At 46.8% G+C, this 20541-nt stretch overlaps 1 protein-coding gene across 1 annotated transcript in view; it reads left to right on the forward strand.

Annotated features, from left to right (window-relative positions):
* VSNL1 (visinin like 1) overlaps nt 1-19535 on the forward strand; it is a 56754-nt gene extending 37219 nt beyond the window's left edge. Inside the window, exons 2-3 of the mRNA XM_045549067.1 lie at nt 11147-11362; nt 18269-19535. Coding sequence (XP_045405023.1) covers nt 11147-11362; nt 18269-18466 — 414 coding nt within the window. The 3' untranslated portion in view covers nt 18467-19535. The remainder of the gene's footprint in view (nt 1-11146; nt 11363-18268) is intronic.
* The last annotated feature ends 1006 nt before the right edge of the window (nt 19536-20541 follow it).

A 20541-nucleotide genomic window follows, 5' to 3' on the forward strand; every position in this document is an offset into this window, starting at 1 on the left:
GTCTGTCTTTATGGCACAATCACAGGAAGCCAGGCCTGGAATGAGGGCCCTGAAGCTATTTTGTTCACACTCCTGATTGACAGGCAGAGAAACTGAGGCACTGAGAAGAGAAATGATTCTGGTGCTCCAGGCGTCATCCACAAGCCCCCACCTCCTAGAGCTGGCTGACTTCTCCTCTCAGCACCTTGTGCCCTGCCCCTCCCCTCCTCCTCTCCTGGGGAGGGCCTGGAGCACTCTGCAAGGGGAGGCATCTTTATTCATGAACCTGGCAGAGGGGAGCCCTGGGAGCCTGTCTGAAGGCTGCTCTCTGCTTTCCCTGCAGACTCAGAGGGAGATAAATATGGAAATGTGAGAGGAGAGCTTGCCTGTCAGGAGTCAGGGCTGCTGCAGCATCTAATGCATCAACGAGGAGGGATGGAGGAGGTGGCTCTTGTGGGGCTGCAGCCAGCCCCACCCCCTCCGGCCTCCTGTCCCGCTCTCCCTCAGGCAGGCCCGGCCAGGGCTGGGCTTTGTTTCTGTTTCCATGCACCTTATGTAGGCTGCCCCCCGACACCCCACAAGGAGCCCCGCTCCCTCCGGGAATCCTCCCCGGACCTCCGTGGCCTGCCTGGGCTTTCTCCTTCAAATCCCTAGTGCCTGGAGGCCGCCCCCTTGCTTCCCGAGGACGCTCCAGCAGCTTCTGCAGCGGGAGGAGTGTGTTAGCTACGCAGGGGCCAGGAGGGCCCAGACCTGCGGAATGAGAATCTGCGGTTTCATGAGCCCCCAGGAGCTTCGCTTGCCCCTTGAGGTCTTCACAGCCCAGCTCTGGCTCACACGGTGAGAGCAAAGCACGGTGTCTGGCTTGTACGGAAACCGCTGCCGTGCCTCGAACGCGCTGGGCTTCTCGTAAATGCTCCAGCCTCAGACAGAATGACCTTTGTTGGGTCCTTGAGGTCGACGCAGCACTTTGCCCGGTGTGGTCTCACGTAACCCCCCAGTGCCCTGGGTAGAGCTGCGCAGTTAAGTCAAGAACCCTTGGCTCGGGGCAAAGCGCACACCCCCTCGGCAATCCGAGCCTAGGGAGCGCGGGGACAACCGCGGACCCCACTCGCTCAGGTTCTTTGCAGCCGGTCGCACCAGGTCGCACCAGGTCGCACGCAGACGGCCTACTAGCGGCAGAATCGAGATGCTGCACTTTTTGGTGTCTGTTCCTATACCAGGTAGATGACAGGATGCCAGGCGTGTAGAGCAGCGGTCCCCGACCTTTTTGGCACCAGGGACCGGTTTCATGGGAGACAATGTTTCCACGCTGGGGGAGGGGCGGGGCGGAGGCGGAGCTCAGCAGGCGATGAGAGCAATGGGGGCGGCTGTAAATAGAGATAAAGCTTCGCTGGCTCACCTCCCTCCACCCTCCCCCCCAACCCCAGCCGCTCACCTCCTCCTAAGTTTCATGAAAGACAACTTTTCCCCCGACGTGGGGGGGGGGGTGTGCAGGGAGGGGCGGGGGACGGTGCTCAGGCAGCGATGCCCCCCAGTTCCTAACAGGCCACAGGGGGTACCAGGCTGGGGGGTGGGGAGGGGTAAGAGTTGGGGACTGCAGGTGTAGAATATTCATAGCTACAAGCCAAACTGCCTGAGTTCAAATTCTGCCACTAAATGGATATGTGACCTTGGGTAAGTTACATAATATCTCCGTACCTCTGTTTATTCATCCATGGAATGGGAATAGCTGTGTAGCTGTGAAACCTACCTGGTAGGATTGTTGGAGGATTACATGATTAAATATTGGTAATGTGCTTAAACAGAGTCCCTCCACCCCAGTGTCTTATGGCCCATAAGTGGCACATCAGAACCTACACTGTGTCCACTCTGCATCCTCCTCGTTGCCGCTCCCAGCAGGACAGGACTAGACAGCAAGCTCCACACCCGCACTGGAGTGTGAGTTGCCCACTCAGGTGTGAGCACCTGCTCCTCATCCTCAGTCGGGTGGGAGGATCCTAGCTGTGGGCCCTGCTGGCAAAATCTCCAGACACTCTACCTCTGCCCTGAGATCTAATCTCTGCGTTGGTTCTTCTGCACCACTGAGTCACGAAGCAGATCGCATTTTCTGAGGTTACTTCCCAGGGAAAGGAAAAATCAGTGAGTTGGGGTTTGGGAGGAGAGAGGAGCACAGGAGGGCTCCATCCCAGGGAAATATCTCAACAGCCCATGCGGCTCTCCCTTGGATGCTCTGCAGTGAGGATAAGGAAATGGTGAGGTCTCTGGGGCCCTGGCGTGGCCACCCTTTTGTGTGGGTTTTATGGTCTTTCTCTTTGTGTCCCTGAGTTCTGACTCCTGTTGCATCTCTCAGCCTTTCCCAAATAAGCCCTCAGCCTTCCCTGGCAATCCCCGGATTCTAAGTTGCTGTAAACAGGACTTTCTCCTGGAATCAGGCCTCTGAATCCAAACAAGTTCTGAAAATAGAGAGCTGGGAGTCTTGTTCAGGGATCTGCTGTGGTGGTCAGATCTGTCTATTCTCCTGCTAAGAGGCTGGTGGGGGTGGAGGGATATGTTGCCCTGGCTGGCCCACAGGGGAGAGGGAGGACTTTAACCCCTCAGAATGTCTCATGTTGCAAAATTCATTGCCTCACCGGGATTACTGGTTTTGGGAAAATTTGGACTCTGGATGACCTGGGTTCTGTTTGGGCTTGAAGGTAATGAAAGGACTATATAGATATATCAGGATGCACCCTCCACATCCTGCAAGGGGAAACCCAGCTGCTTCTCATTGGTTGGCCCTGCACTGCCTGGGCTGGCCCTGTGTTGCTAATTAGCTGTGGGTGTGACTCTGAGTCTTGCCTCCCCAACCACACAGAGACCCTGCTCTTCTGCACCTCTGTTCCTTTTAAAATTAATACAAACAATCTTCTTTCTAACCTAGCTGATTGGCTCGAAGTAGAAACTCGTCACAATTTCCAGAGTGTAGTTTACTATTGACATCCTATTTTGATAAAATGGTAACAAGTCAGTGGCTAAAGATTTATCTATCAGCAAGAGAAGTAGTAGAGGAATCCCCTGCCCAAAATTAAGATGCCATTGACCCAATTTATAGTGCAAGTTGTGTCTTGTGCGGAAGTAAAAAGAGAGTTCATTTGATTTTAAAATCTGAGCAACCAATGAGTATCCCTCAGGGTCCGTGACATTTTCAGTAGAGGCAGAGAGAGAGAGACAGAGATAGAGAGAGAGAAAGAGAAACTTAGATTTAAGTATAGGTGTAGGTGTAGAGACAGAGACAGGGACATGATGTAGACATAGTTACAGACACAGATATAGACATAGAGGTAGAGACATGAGATAGATAGATAATGTATTCTCCTTTCAGAACTTTGATCCTGTAATTAGAGCATAGACACAAGGGAGCAGTAGGTGCTTTGGTCAGTGACAAATCCAAAATCATGAAAGTACTATCCATTCGTCAAATTCATTATTTTCTTTTTTCTTCCTTTTTTTAAAATTTTACCTCCAAAATCAGAAAAACTAAATAAAACATTACAGCTAAGTGGAATTTTGTAGTTTATCTGATTTATCCCTCATATTACATCCAGGCAAATGCAAGTCCTGAGAGACAAGATGGCTTGACCTGAGTCACACCCAGACCCTCTGTCACTCAATCAGCATCTTTTTCTCTGCAATAAACTTTTTCCTTTATCCATCCTAATACAATAAGCATTTGGAAAGCACCTACAGTATACCAGAGCCTTATCTGAGAGCAGTGAGGGTACAGTAAAGAACAAAGCATAACCCTCCCCTTAACATCCAGGTGATTTAGGCTTTTCTGATGGAGAGAATTCGAAAGTGAAGGAGATGTGGAAATTAGTGAGGAGTGTGGATTTTTACTGCCTGTGTCTTATTTTTTATAAAGAAGCAAGAGAACTTCTCTGGGAGTTCATGCCCATCCTGGGGCAGCATACGCATACAGAGAGATCTGGTCTAGGACATAGATGAAAATCGCTTATCTTGCTCCAGGAGGAAAAGCCCCTTCTCTAGAAATTTAGTTCAAGGCCAATTTTCTTCTCAAATAGAAGTAATTATATAAGAACCGTGAGCTCATAGTGGCTGCCTTGTAACAAAGACTGTAACGGTGAAGCAGCAGTGATTATAGGAAGTGGATGTTGTCACCCAGTGAAAGAGCAGCTCCAAAGGACAACCTCAGGATCCGGTAACCCCTTCAGGGTCGGGGTGGGTGAATGTGTCCTTAACCTCTTTCCAGAGAACCCAGGTGTACAAGGAGCTCACGTGCTGGGCTGCATCCACCTTTGATTTGGTGCATCTGCTGGAGAGCAGGGACCAGGGCTTAGACCTCTGACTCTGTGGCTTCACCTCGCTCTCCCTCCTGCCCACACAGAGCTCAGCATCCGGCCAGGCACCGGCTGGGCTCCTGTGAGTATCTGTTGAATGAACACTTTGGCAAAGGATGGTGTTTGGACTCACCCTTTCTAATTAGGGGGAAATGTCTCTCTTCCCTTCTCGTCCATGTGACCAAGTGCATGCACTGCTCCGGGATGATTCACACGTTCATGAATCATTGGCTGAAGCAGTCATGGGGATGCGTCCTCCGGCCAAAGGGCGAGCTGCTTTAGCACAGAGGACTTAAGGCAACCTTCAGGGCACATTTCACCCACTGGTCAGTGGGTGGATTTGCCACTGTCTCCACTGGCCTGGAAAAGACCTGCTGCGCTGAGTCACTTGTGCATTCCACAGACGTTTACTGAGCACCGACTGTATGCTTGGCCCTGTACTAGGCACCAGGGCTTACAGGGATGGCAAAGCCAGGTTATTCCTGGCCCCCGTGTAGCTTAGAGTCTGCTGGGGGGGAAGGGCCCAAATCGGCAATCTTGTGAACATTTCTTCACAATCGTGATAAGCGTTCCCAAGGAGGGGGCCCAGTGACATGGGTGTGTACTAGGGGGCCTGACCTAAGAGTGAGGGCATTTTAAAAGCAACTGTGTCGTATGAGGGATTGGATGGCAAACCCCTCCAAGACTGTGAGCAGCAGAGCAGTCCGATAATACTCCTCTGGTTTTTGATCCTATCATGAGCTCGATTTTGGGCAGACTAATGGGCAGAAATCTGAAGTCTGGGGGCTGCCTGGCATTAGCTGGGCCTCGGGCAGAGCCCTGGAGAGAGCCCACCCCTCCTGACACAGCACATCAGCCGTCACAGTGGGCTGGGCGGGTCCTGGCCACAGCCTTGCTGTGCCAACCCCACTCCACCCACAGGTTGGGCTGGGGGACTTCTGGGGCCTCTGCATCCTCCATACATGAGGGCAGTGCACCAGGGGTCTTTGCAGAGGGAGGCTGTTGTGGGAAATATTGCAATGTTTTCTCTGAATTTAGTACAACTTCTGGAAGGTGTGCAGAGGGGTGCAGAGGGAGGATTGTGTCAGGGGACAGAAGCACAGTGTTTTGAGGCCATTTCTTAATTCAGCCATCACGCAGCCTTTGTGTGCCCAGGCTGGGCAGGGCCCTAGAGGCACAGAGGCTAATGACATGACACATATTCAGCACAATATGTCTGGCACTCATTCACCTCCTCTTAGAGGAAACAAACCTTTTAATATTCATAACTAGATAGATGACTGGAAAGAAAGAAACGCGGGCTTGGGCCCACTATCTGTAAGAAAAGCTCCTGCAGTGGCCATGGAGGGAGCTGGTTAAACCATGTAAAGACCCCTGTCATCCACCCGGGGAGAGACAAGTACCTCAAGCGCCTCCTGGAGTTTTCGTCCCCTGCAGTTGGTCGGTTCAGGGAGGAGTGTGGATGCAGTCAGGTGCAGTCAAGATTTGTATCATCCCAGGAAGGCTCAGACTCTGAAACTCTAGGCCATGATGAAGAAAAATGAATTGTCAGCAGCCTGTATACTAGGGTGTGGGGAGGGGACCTCACACTATTTCTTTTTAAGTTTGAAACTCATAATACCATCTCCATTACTTTTGTTTGCAGCTCTATACACTTGTAAATTGTCATACTGTAATTTGACACTTATTTTTGTGGTGGTTTGATTAATATATACTTCCCCCACGATCCTTAATGCTCTATGTCTTCTGCTAACATAGTCCTTCACACAGAAGCTACTCGATAAATGTCTGTTGAGTTGACCAATGAGTCAAAAAATAACCTCCGGTAGCATCGTCATTTCCTTGCAGTATGTATGTGCTGCCAGAAGGTGGCGATAAGTACTCACAGCAGAGGATTTCAAGCTTTAGCGGTGATGGAAGCTTATGAATTATATAAGGCAATGAATTTGTTTGCTTCGTCAAATGTGGATTTAAGACTATCTCCTTGACTACACTTAATTAGAAGAAATATAAAAGTGTAGTGGAAAAGGTTGGACAGATCTGCATTCAAATCTATCATCCTCTGAACTAGACAGCCAGGAACCTTAAGCAAGTACCTTTGATCTTTCAGGCTTCAGTTTCCTCCTCCACAAAATGGAATTTACAATGCCAGGTTTTGTTATAAGAATTAAATGAGATAATACTCATATATTTTATATATATGTGTGTGTGTGTGCATATATATATATATATATATAATTTTCATCCCCAAAGTTCTTTTTATCTATTATATTAAAAGATTTGTAGATAATTGCAGCCACCAAAAATTACTTCCATGTCAACATTTAATGCAGGAGTTGAAGCAAAATATATTGAATTTTTTTAAAAAGAAATTTTTTGAACAACAATATGCAAAAAATGCTTGTACTTCTCAGGCCCTGTTGTTTTCCGAGAGAAGTGAACCTGAGTTCAAGACGCTGACTTCTTCCCAATGAGATTAAAGGGAGCATGGCTTCATTTCTCCATGATGATCCATCCAGTTTAATTATTTTTTCAAAAGAAAGTGCATTCCCCTGATTAGAAAAAAACTCAAAGTACTCAGAATATGATAGGATGAATTTTCTAAAGGAAACAACCCCTCCAGATATTTGAGGGCTCTTGAGCACACTCGGCTCTGAAGTAAATATGTTGGCTATAAAAGTCTGTAAATAGGCCTTCTGTAAGGCACATGTAACTTTCATAACTCAAAATTTACAATCGATTATTTTTCTCAAGGATTTTTAGACCTAAATTAATTTTTAATATACTGACCTAAAGTGCCCAGCTATTTTTAGATAAAACTGTCAAATATCCCTTAACCTAAAAGTAGGCTGTGAGAAATAAGATAGTTAAAGCGTTACACTGCCAGAAATCTACACGAATGAAGATAAATATTCAGTGGTCTCCTTTCACTGCACATAGAAAAGTTGGTGGGTAAACAGCACTCAGGGGACTTGGGAATCAGCCCAGGGGCTCGCCCTGCTCTGCTCTGACCCCGGTTCACAGGTACCAGGTCCACGCAGGACCCTGAACCACCAGGCAGATGGACACATCAGCAAATGGCATCTGCCCAGAAAGGGATGAAGACCACTCATGCACACGGTACATGAGGGACAAACTGGCCTATTTAGAAAGTTTCAAAATTGCTCAGTTCAAAACACTCAGCACCTGTCCGCCTGTCCTCAGATGCCAAGTTCCTGAGTAGCTTTGGGGGTGGGTGGGGGTGGGAGTCCTGCTGAGTTGGTCAAAGAGGAAGGAATCGTCTTCTCTCCACAGCATTTTCCTCCTTGAAACCAACAGCTCATTTTCTGAACTTGAGGAATACTTTGTCCACTCCTCTGTTACAGTTCTGTCAGATAACATAACCAATGTGTACTTCCTGTTGGGTTCCTCCATGCCCTGTGCGGGCCAGGAACACGGGGACCTTGCCCGATTGATCTCTATATGCCCAGCAACTAGGGTGGGGCCTGACATGAAAAAAGCCTTAGCGAATTTTGATGAATTATGAAAAAAGAGGGGCAGCAGAAATAGAAGATGTGTTTAGGGAATGAGGGAACAAAAGGAGAATGTTGTTCTTCATAGCCAGGAAAAGATATGTTATTTGATGAAAAAAGAAGTGGTCCTGAAATTTTTATTTTCTGAGATAATAAAATGATTATTGCTGTTTTAAGGCACTAAATTTTGGGGTGATCTGTTACATAGTAATAAAACCTGGAACAGACCTTTGTGTCTAGAAGTGGTGCTACCAAAGTACAAGCCTAATCCAGCCTCTCCTTCCCAGGGGAATGCTTGGCTCTTCTCTGGGCCTCACATATCACATCATTCTGTAGAAATGTATATTTTATTTCTGGAGGGAAATTTTCTACCTTCCAATGGGCTTCTAGGTGTAGGAGGAGTAGGGAGCAGAGCTCAGCAGGACTCAGGGCAGGATGCACAGTGAGAAAGGTGGACCAATGGCTCCTGAAGGGAGACAGCTCAGAGTGGGCACAGAGAGGCCATCTGTGTTAAGGCTGCTCAGCCTGGCTCACTTGGCAAGTGGCAAAACTTATGAAGAAATAGAAGCACCAATGAGCATCCTCAGTAATCTGCTGCAGACCGTGCAGTTGCTGGATTTCTTTATCCAGAAACATATACACACATTCCCTGCTTTAAAATATAATAGTACATAGTTTGTTGTTGGTTTTGTTTGAGGCTTTGCGGTTTATTTGCTTGTTTTTTTTTTCATGACACGTCTTTTTTTAAAAAAAATTTATTTCAATAGATTTAGGGGATACAAGTGTCTTTTGTTACATGGATGAATTGTATTATGCTGAAGTCAGGACTTTTAGTGTACCTGTCACCAAAAGTACCTGATAGGTACTTTTTTATCCCTTACTCCCCTCCCACCCTCCTCCCTTCTTAGTTTGTAATGTCCATACATCACTTTATGACCATAATATCCATCATTTAGCTCCCACCTATAAGTGAGAACATGTGATGTTTGTTTTTCTATTCCTGAGCATAGGATAATAGTCTCCAGTTCCATCTAATTTGCTGCAAAAGACATTATATCATTCCTTTTTATGGCTGAGTAGTACTCATGTTTATATATATATATATATATATGTGTATATATATATATGTATATATATATATATATATATATATATACACACACACACACACACACACACACTCCACATTTTCTTTATCCACTCATCAATTTATGGGCATGTTAGTTTCATCTGTGTGGATGTTCCCTGGTCCCTGGTTCCCAGTGTCAAGAATGAGTAATGGTACTGAGTTGAGCCAATGACGGAGTGATCACAAACACAGAGCAACTTCATACAGTTTATCACATAAAAGAAAGGGTGAAATTAAAGAAAGCTACACAAAGGGAAAATACTCTCCAGAGAGAGTAGGACGGGTCAGTCTCCAGGTGTGGAGAAGGATGCTGGAGGCTGAGCACATGTTGCCTTTTATCAGCTCACTAGTTTGTCCCGCCTTTCCCCTGGCAGGATTGGTTGCTGTTTCCTGCCTTTGGGGGTGTTTGACAGGTCGGTATTATATAAGAGATCACATGACAGGTTACTTAGTACGGTAGGTTATATGACAGTTTCCCTTTCTGTGCATGTGTCTTTTCTAGAATTCTCCATGAAGCTCCACTCATGTTATGCTAATTAGATGGTAAGGAGCCCTAAGTCGGTTAACAGTTACTAGGAACGTTTTACTATGTATATTCCCACCAGGGAACAGTTCCTAGCCAAAGTTCGGTTCCTAGTAGAATTGGGTTCCCCCTCTCCCCTGTTAGCCACCTCTTTGCCACCTGTTTACCCTCCACCAGACCTAACAGGCACTTAGGTGGATTCCACATCTTTGCAAATGTAAATTGTGCTGTGATAAGCATTCAGGTGCAGGTGTCTTTTTGATATAATGACTTCATTTCCTTTGGGTAGATATCCAGTAGTGGGATTGCTACATCAAGTGGAAGGTCCACTTTTAGGTCTTTGAGGAATCTCCGTACTGTTTTCCATAGAAGTTGTGCTAATTTACATTCCCACTAACAGTGTATAAGCATTTCCTTTTCTCCACATCCATGCCAACATCTACTATTTTTAAACTTATTAATAATTTCCATTTTGACAGAGGTAAGGTGGCATCCCACTGTGATTTTAATTTGCATTTCCCTTATAATCAGTGATGTTGAGCATTTTTTCATATGTTTCTTGGCCATTTGTCTATCTTCTTTTGAAAAAAATCTGTTCATGTCTTTTGCCCACTTTTTGATGGGGTTCTTTGGGTTTTTTTCTTGCTGATTTGTTTGAGTTCTTTGTAGATTCTGGGTATTAGTCCTTTGTTGGATGTATAGTTTGCAAATATTTTCTCCCATTCTGTAGGTTGTTTAATTACTCTGTTGATTATTTCCTTTGCTATGCAGATACTGTTTAATTTAATTAAGTCCCATTTATTTATTTTTATTATTGCTGTATTTGCTTTTGGGTCATAGTCATAAATTCTTCGCCTAGGCCAATGTCCATAAGAGTTTTTCCTACATTTTCTTGTTTTCTTGTTGATTATCAGAACCACCTGCTGTTTGTGACTGGCCTAGGCTCGTGTCCATGGGGGACTGAGGTCACAGCCTGCTGATTCCCCGCAGTCTTCCCTCCTCCTGCTATCTGCTTCCTTCTCCTCCCGTCCATTCTCTATCTCCCACGCACCCCTGGTGGCTGCTGGCTCTGTAAAGAAACCTCTTTATGTCTCTCAAAAATAAGCCCAGTCATGTTCTATTTTTAATGGGTTTTTAAATGTCTGTTCTGCAAAAGAAAAGTCCCTGTAAAAAAGAGTCAGAAACTGGAACCCCACCCAGGGAGGGGATGGCTGTGGGCTGGGGACAGAGTCGGTGGCAGGAGAAACCAGGTCCAGGGACCCTCCCACTGGCCTCACAGGGTGATGGAGCTGGATTTTCACACCTAGAGGAGAGTGGAAGTTCGTGTAGCACCACCCTGTGTGGGAGGGAAACCTGCTGCCCGCCTCAGTCCTTGTCCCTGGGGGAGTGACCAGAGATGCCGCGGAGGAGCAATGCCAGCATCAGTTCGTGCTTGCTGGCTGATTCTAGAACCCCCAGCTGAAAGCCAGGGGTACCAGCCCCACCCACAGGCACCGATGTGGGGCCTGTACGTGAGCACAAGTGGGGGACAGCCTCCCCTCTGCCTGTGCCTGTGCCTCGGGCGTCGGGCCAGACTGCTGGGACAGCACGCAGGGGCGCGGGGCTGACAGTGGGAATCCACCTCCGCGCCCTCCCGCCGCCTGACTGTGCGTGTCGTGCTTTGCAGTTCTTCCCGTACGGAGACGCCTCCAAGTTCGCCCAGCACGCCTTCCGAACCTTCGACAAGAACGGGGACGGCACCATCGACTTCCGAGAGTTCATCTGCGCTCTGTCCATCACCTCCAGGGGCAGCTTCGAGCAGAAGCTGAACTGGGCCTTCAACATGTACGACCTGGACGGCGACGGCAAGATCACCCGAGTTGAGATGCTGGAGATCATCGAGGTGAGGCTGGGACTGGTGGGGCCGGGGGAGCCCTGCGCGCTGCGGGCCGGCCCGGACGTCCCTCGCGCTGTCCCCACTGCAGGCGGTGCTGGGGAGGTCCCGGAACCACGCTGTCCGGCCCTTACTGTCAGCTGGCCGTGGGCATTTTAAACAGCCACTCACTCACTACCAGGTCTTCTGCAAACTTAAGCCTTAGTGGGCGCAAAGTTGTTACCGGCTCAGTTTCTCCAGCGCATGGTTTAGCACTGCTCTGCCAGATATGTTGCCCCCTCTCCCTCTTTCCAGCTTCCCCTGGTGGCATCAGGTGCTGCCAGTGCTCCCAGGGGGTGTCCTTCCAGGTTCCCATCATCCCTCAACACACAGGCTTTTCCCGATGTGTTTGCAAGTATCCCGGGATTCCTCTTCCAGCTCCCCCGGCGTGCTGCACTCCGCAAGTGGATGTGGCCTTCTTGGTTTTCCTCTAACGCTCAGTTGCACTCGGGGCTGTCTACCTCTTCCTGCTTTGCCCAGAGCGCCCTCCCCTGGCCTCCCCGGGGCTCCTCCCTCATTGCACCCCTCCCCGAATGTGCCCACCACTACCCCAGTGCAATCAAACCCTGACCACGAAGGGTTTTTGTCACCGCAGTTCTCCCTGCTCCAGAGCACCTTGCACTGTAGACTGTGTGAGGGAGGGTAAGCTCTGTGAGAACTCTGACTGCTCGCTGCCGCCGTGTCCCCAGAACCTAGCACGGGCCTGGAGCCAGGCAGGCACTCGACAGTGGATGAATGGATGGATGGCCTTTCTTTGATTGAATGTCTTAGCGTGGGTGCCCACCCCTGCACCAACCGCTGTGACCCAAGGAGAGGAATGTCCTATTCGCTTTAGGCCAGAGCCAGGTGCTCCATCCCGGAGCTGGGGTAAAGCCCCCGCCAAACACTGGGGATGACTGCAAGAAACAGGAGCCAAAATACCTAGGGCCTCCCCACCACTCTGGCAGTGCTTCCCTGCAGCAGGGGAAGAACTGTCTTCCCACCGCCCCCTCCCAACCCCCGCCCGCCCGGCCAGTTCTCTGCCTGCCTCAGAGGCCTGGCTCTGTCCCTTACCCTTCCCCTCCTCTGCAGCTTTAGTATCGCCTCCTCTTTTGGCTCCTCCTTTATCTTCACCGCCCCCTCCCCTTCGAACATACCTAGCAAACTAACATCTCAGTTCTCTGTATTCACTTCATTCAATTGAATATATTCTTCCAAACAGGCTATCAGAAGAGACACAGCATGCAAATTCTAAACCTGTGACTTCGCTGTCTCATCTTTCTCCTTCTTTAATCTTCTGTCCATCCTCCACATTTCACTGGGCTCTCCCCAGGTTCTCTCGGACCTTCCTATAACATAGGTTTGTTCACATTTATTATCCTCTTTGACTTCTTGCATTTTTCCCACTGGTGACTGATCCCTTCCTCCCCCAAACCCTCCTCTCTAATCCTTGTCAATGCCCTTCAAAGCCCCCAAGGACACACCTGCGTTGCACAAGCCGATTTATTACTCCTTGTGGTGAGGGAACCATGCGGCGGTTCAGTAAGAGGGTGTCAGAGAGGACTTCTGAGATCTGGGCTTGGGAGGGTGATTTGGGGAGGAAGCAGGGGTCCACTCTGGGCTGGGGACTGTCAGAGAGTGGGGACACTGCTATGATTGGGTATCTCAGTAAAGCAAGAAGGAGGCAGATAGACCCTGGCAAAGCTGTGATTGCTGAAGAAGCAGTAGTCACTCTTAATAGCAGGGAGCAATGCTTGGTGTTTGTGGCCTGGACAATGTTTTGTCTGTGTTCAGACATAATGACAGAGTGGTCTTGTTTTTGTCTTGCTCCATCATGGTCACAGGCGTCAGTGAAATCTGTTATGTTTGACGTGGGAACATCAAGTCCGGGCTGTGTGGGACTGGCCAGCTCACGGCAGCACCGGGGCCCAGGGCTCGAGCAGGCCCAGCTCCCTTTCTTTCTCTTAGCTCTTCCACGTCTCTCTAGTCACTTCTAGCTCCTCCTTCCTCTTTCCTCTTAGACATGGGCGTTCTCGTGGGAGGCTTTCATGGACTGATGTTTCACCTGGCTATGGGTCACATTTTCCTGCTTCTTGGCATGTCTAACAATTTTTATTTGTTCCTGGACATTGTAAATGTTACATTATAGTATTTGTACTTTGTTGTGTTCATTTAGAGAGTGTTGAGCTTTGTTTTGACAGGTAAGTTACATGTGGATTAGTGTGATCTTTTCAAAGCATGTTTTTAAATTTTGTTAGGGCAGAGGGAGAGTAGGTTTTCTTCAGAGTTAGTGAGCTCTGCTAGCAACGTGGGACCATTACTGGTGATCTTGTGTATCCAGGGAGGTCTCTCTGCGTCGGCTGATGGGAACCAGCCCTGGGGTGAGACTTACTCAGGTATTTAAATGAATCAAAGTATGTAAGATCTCCCAGGGAGCCAGTATAAATAGAAAAGAGCGTTCCAGAAGACTGGGCCCGGGGAATCCTAATGTTTAGAAATGAGGAACAGGAGGAGCAGTCAGTACAGAAGATTGGGAAAGAATGGTTAATAAGGTCAAAGGAAAAAGATAGAGTGAGAAGTCCTGGAGGGAAATGCACGAAATGTTTCAAGGGGGAAGGAAGGCGCCATCATGTCAAACGGAGAAGTGTTTCAACAGAGTCCTAAGCAAAACCCTAATTGGAGCGGCCCAAGAGAATGGGAGTGGAGGAAACTCTTGCAAGAGGCTTTGCTTTAAAAAGAAGAGAAATGGGCAATAGTCCTACTACTGAATGTCCCAGGTATTCAGCAAGCTCTCTGCATTCAGAGCTAGAATGTTCTGCAGCCTGGGTGGATGCTGACAGTTGTTCATCTTACTGTTCAGAGTCCTCTCTGTGGAGTTTTGCTCTCCCTGTGCAGCCTAGTTTTCAGGTGAAGATTGGCAAGACCCCTAGGCAGATTTCTAGAGCTCTGTCTGTGCATAGCTCCTTCCTTTCTGGTCCTCTGCCCCAACATTTCTGGCTAACTCAGCCTACCCCCCACTCCTGCAGCCCCCCAACTGTTGTTTCCTCCAGTCGGTGAGACTCAGGCCCTGCTTGGGGCTCTCCTTCCCCGGCATGGGCTAGGAAGGCCTCCAGGTAGGAAGCTGAGATCACAGGGCTCATCTACTTTGTTCCCTGTTCCCCTTCTTTTAGGAATTGCAGTCCTGCACTGTCAGTTGTAAAGTCTGAAAACAGCTGTTTATTTTTTATTTATTTATTTTTTGCCTAGTTTTCTAGTTTACAGGGGAAGGCAGGTCAGGAAAGGTAGTCTGTCATGGCTGGGGACAGCAGTCAGGAGAGTGTCTTCATCCATTCAGGCTGCCGTAACAAAATACTGTAGACTGGGGGGCTTATAAACAGCAGAGACTTATTTCTCACGGTTCTAGAGGCTGGAAGTCTGAAATCCAGGCACCGCAGTTTTGGCATTTGGTGAGGCCGGCTCTCTGGTTCATAGAGGCACCTTCCTCCTGTGTCCTCGCTTGGTGGAAGGGATGAGGCAGCTCTTTGGGGCCCCTTCCGTAAGGGCACTGATCTCATTTGTGAAGGCTCCACCCTCCTGACCTACTCACCTCCCAAAGACCCCCATCTCTTAATACCAGCAGCTTTTGGGGAAGATTTCCGCAGAGGAATTTGGGAGGACACACACGTGAGACCACAGGAGGGAGCTTGAAGACCACACCCTGGCTCCCCGGCTGGGGGACTTTGCACCCCAAAGCCTCCGTGTTCTTCTGAACAAATAAGGGTAATCAAACCTCCCCCTGAGCCTGTACAATGATGAAGTGAGACCTGTCACACTTCTCCTCTCACAGTAAATGCTCCATAAATGGTAACTATTTCTCCAGACTGTCTTTAAGCATCTGCTTTGTTTTCTCTCCCTTGGAAATACCATCCCCCTCAGTGCTCAGCCATTTCCGCCCAGTTTCCCCCTTTGATTCCTCTTGGCCCACTTGCCCTTTGCCATCTCCATTATTTCACCAGGTGCCAGTCCCCAGCACCTGCGCCATCGCAGGTTTTCCTGCCTCCAGGTTCCCTTTGTTCATGGCCAGCTACCTGTGCTCTTAGTGACGGTCTCATGACGGCATTCCCGGGCTTCAATAGCTTCTCGTTCACTCAGCCAAGAACCTTTCCAGAGCAGCCACTACGTGCCCCGGGCAGGGGCTTGCGCATCGCTGCGGCTGGTCTGAGATCAGCGTGTTTGCGTGTCTTCTGGGCTCTGGCCTCTCCTTCTGCCTCTGGCTCCACACTTGCACCCTCGACTGGATACTTTCGCTCACACCATTGCTTCCACCTGCAGCGTCCTTCAGGGCTCTGTGTCCTTCCTCATCCTCCCACCCTTCAAACCTTCCCTTGGCCCACTTCACCCTGGAGCTCTCCATCCCCACTTAAGCTCCTAGAGCCTGGAGCCAGCCATTCTCCAGGTGCCAGCCTCCCTGCACGGTGGCGGAGAGACAGACTCAAAAATACACGAGTGCCTGCTTTTGAGGAGCCCGCTGATCCGAGGGCCAGTGCCCAGACAAGTGAACAGGCAATGGCGATAGAGTGAGACGGTGCTGCTAACAGGGTAGGGGGCTGTGGGAAGAAAGAACGGCCAAAGCCACATAACTCCCCTGAGGGCCAGTCTATCTAACTCGAAGTGCTGGGCACAGGCCTAATGGGTCCACGCATTCTGGTTGAATGAGAGAATATTGGAGACTTAATTATTTCTTACTAGGAAAGCACATGCAATAACTTATCCTGTCTGCAGGGAAGGTCATACTAAACACTTTGATATAGCCTGGGAGTGCCTAGAGGAATTCCATATTTTCGCCAGGAGCGTGGTCATACTGAGTCCGGAGTCTGGCATGCCCTCAGCCTTTGTTGACTTAAACTGTAAGAAGAATGTGCATCTGGGACACCCTTTCTTGGTTGTCATATTCATGGTTCAAATCACAGAACTGCATCAGGGATACAGTTAAAGAGACCCTGCCATTTTCTTTGCTTCCTGAGGTCCAAGATGGACCTCTTGTGTTTACATTTTTCATTACCCTGACTTTATTAATAGCACACTTGTATTGCTGTCTTTATATCCATTGCCTCAAAGAAGGCCTTTTGATCTCACCTTTTAAAGGCCAGAGTGAGAGCGGCGGCTTCCATATATACAGACGGGCCATTTGTCTCTTTTCAAATGCCCGGCACGGTGCACCCCGGGCAGTCTCTGCTTTTCCCTTGTGCTCCACGCAGGCTGGGAGGCTGATCGGGACCCTGCCTACCAGTTGTCCACAAACTGAAATTTCAGTAGTCTTCCTCTTTTAAAGACAAATTTCTTAGACTTTTCCATGATAAGTCAATACAATCTTGCTACAAAAGTGAACACACACAAACTATTTTCTCTCAAGGGGCATTTTAACTTTTTATAAGGCTACTTGCTAGTGGTTTACTCTCTCTAATTGGCATTTTTAAAAACAACTTTATGAGTTACAAATTATAGACCATAAAATCACAATGACCTTTAGTAAATATACAGAGGTAATGCAACCACACCATAATCCAATTTTAAAACATTTTTATTCCCCCACTAAGATCCCTCATGCCCAAAGGCCCATTCACACCCCCAGACTCAGACAAGCACCACTCTACTTCATGCCCATGAACTTGGCTGCCTTTCTAGATATTTCACATAAATGGAATCGTATAATAATATATGACCACTTGTGTCTGGCTTCCTTTTTTTTTTTTTTTTGCGATTTATCCATCTTGTAGCATATATTAGTATCTCATTTTTATTGCTAAAATAGTATTCCATTATATAGATATATTTTATTTATCTGTTTACCAGTTGATGAGCGTCTGTGTTGTTTCCACTTTGGAGCTATTAGTAATGCTGCTATGAACCTTCACATGCAAGTCTTCACATAGAAGGACACTTATTTTTTAAGGCACTTTTCTAAGAAAAAAAATTGTTGTATAAATAGGAAATTCCCATAATGAGAATTAATTGTATATAATTAAATGACTGAGATTGAAATCTTCTCACTCTATTCTTTAACTTATAAACAGAGTTCCTGACCCACAACTCTTTCTAAACTAACTTCTGTCAGAGCTCAATTGTATTGGTAGCCCCATCAGTTTCTAAGTTTCTTATCAGCTGGGACCACACCTGATCTTTTCCTAAATTTTCAGGGCTAGTACTTGTTGATTGTCATCTGCACCTCAAACTCAGAATGTTTAAAATTGAACTCATCACTTTCTTCCCTGAATCTGTTCCTAATCCATCATATCTGATATCACCAGTGAGCCACCCTTTCTACCCACTTCCTCCAGCCAGAAACCTGGGAGTCATCCAAAATTCTTCTCTATCCATTTGGTCACCAGATTTGCCCATATTTGATTATATCAGTCTCTTACTGAGTAGGGTGTAAGGAGTCATTTGAAATACAGTTAAATTCTTTATCCTGTCCTAGGAAAACTCTAGGATCTGCTTCTCTCTTTTCTCTCCAGCTTTCGCCAGACTCTTACTTAGCCCTCCCTCCTGCGCTCCCTGCCCTATATCCAATGCTCCAGCAAGCTAACGGAGTTTTTTCATTCAATCAATATTTATTGAAGACCTACTATGGGCCAGACACTGTACCAAGCCCTGGACTTACAGGAGTGACCAACACACAGATATACCCTCTGGTGGGGAAGATAAGCACTTTATTGTAATAAAGTGTGAGATGTATTCTGATGGGGGAGGGGGGTGTTTTGCCACAGGAACTTGCACCATGAGGAGTGAACCTCCTCTGGGGAAAGGAAAGCTGAGGTTTGGAGGATGAGTATCATCCAGACAGGTGAAGGGGAGGCAAAAAGAGCTCTCTGTCCTCTTGGTTTCTGGTAAAACCATCCACAATGTTCATTTCCTCAGGCTATCTACAAAATGGTGGGCACTGTGATCATGATGAAGATGAATGAGGATGGCCTCACGCCTGAGCAGCGAGTAGACAAGATTTTCAGCAAGATGGATAAGAACAAAGACGACCAGATTACACTGGATGAATTCAAAGAAGCTGCAAAGAGCGACCCTTCCATTGTATTACTCCTGCAGTGCGACATTCAGAAATGAGCTGGTGTCAACACTATGGACTGCACAAAAGTCTCAATGTTCCATTCAGTCTGCAGCTATTCACACACACACACACACACACACACAAGCACACACACACACACACACACAAATATTGCTTGGACTACCTATAAATGGACTTGCTTCTTGTGTTTGAAACACTTGTGTGCATGAGAATGTCATTTGCTAATGAATTTTAAAAGCATATATTATAAAACAAAACAAACAACCTGCCACAATGTGATATGTGTAATATCATTTCATAAAAACCTTCCTCCAAAGCCTGGGCAGAAATGTGCTACAAAAAGTTATATGATTTTCTTGTACATGTTTTGCTAATGCTCGTGTCTCCTTGATTATATAATGTTAGTAGCACTGAGACCCCCCATGGTAATGTAACAATTATAAGCTGTGTCACCATCATCCTGTAAAATAGTACTGGACAGACACATACAGGGGCCCTTGGCTCCTGTGTCTGGTCCACACACAAGAGCTTGTATTATCAGTGAATATAAATGTACTACATTTGCATGCCTTTTGGGTTTGCCTTAATTCTTACCTCATTTGCATCCTATCAATCTGGAAAGAGCTGTCGGATGAATGCAGTATAAAACTTAAAATCCTGTTAAATGATTCATTAATTAAGTATATCTATCTATATATACATATACACAAAGATATTATTTATTGAAAGTAAAAAAAAAGATGGAAGTGTATTGGTTTCTGCTGGAATTTTCAAAGGCTTCCAAAGTGGTGGCAATAAATGTCCCAAATAAATTTATAACATTTGATTTTCCCCCTAATTCTTATTTTGTAATTTTAAAATTGAAGCAGATGTTTATAATAATCAAGGGTCAACTATCAATAACTTACTAAATCTACTCTTAAACACACAACTTTGGAATTTGAAGAATTAATGACAACAAAAGGGAAAAAAGCAACTTTCTAACTTTTCATCCAGGCCCCCAAAAGAGGGACAATTAATATGGCATGTAAAGTTTAAATAATACAGAAGATTTGTTCATTCTGAGAAAATGTTCATTATGTGACAATAAATTTTATCTCAGTGTGATTTTGGTGCAAACAGCATATGTTCCACACAACTATGTAGAGTCGTATACTCATTTAGTAGGCTCAGATGGGTCCTCCAGTATAAGCCAGTAGGAAACAGAACTTCTGTCTTCCCAAAAGGATACAAAAATAACAAAAGTTGTTATTTTATTTTATTTTTTTTGAGACAGAGTCTCACTTTGTTGCCCGGGCTAGAGTGAGTGCCATGGCATCACCCTAGCTCACAGCAACCTCAAACTCCTGGGCTTAAGCGATCCTACTGCCTCAGCCTCCTGAGTAGCTGGGATTACAGGCATGCGCCACCATGCCTGGCTAATTTTTTCTATATATATATTTTTTACTTGTCCAGATAATTTATTTCTATTTTTAGTAGAGACGGGGGGTCTCACTCAGGCTGGTCTCGAACTCCTGACCTCAAACGATCCACCCGCCTCGGCCTCCCAGAGGGCTAGGATTACAGGCGTGAGCCACCGCGCCCGGCCAAAAGTTGTTATTTTTAATGATAGAACAAAACTCTGACCCTTTTGATCTTGAAGAAGGAAGGCAGAAGAGATTCCATCGAGAACTCTAAAAGCAGGTTTGCATTTTCAGGGCATGGCTAGAGAAGTTGTTTCTTTATACAGTGCTGCCCAGTATTACTTTCTCTGATGATGGGAACACCTGCGTCTACACTGCACACTAGCTACATGCGGCCACTAACTTCAATATGGCTAGCGTGACTAAGGAACTGAATCTTAAATTTTATTTGAATTAATTTAAATTTAATTTTCCATGTATAGCTTTATCCTATCCTAGGAGGGGCTATATAACAGAAAGTGCAGGGCTACATTATTCATCCCAGCACTTCCTATTCAGTCCTTTTTTTTTTTTTTTTACTAAATATTCTTCTTTGTTTGTCTCAGGATCATTAAATGACACCAGAGACTAGGGCCTAATGGTTTCATCCATCCATTTAACAAGAAACTATGATGAAGCAAACCTCACTACAAACACTTAGGACACCA

Source organism: Lemur catta, chromosome 4 (genome assembly GCF_020740605.2).
Source record: "Lemur catta isolate mLemCat1 chromosome 4, mLemCat1.pri, whole genome shotgun sequence".
Lineage (NCBI taxonomy): Eukaryota > Metazoa > Chordata > Mammalia > Primates > Lemuridae > Lemur > Lemur catta.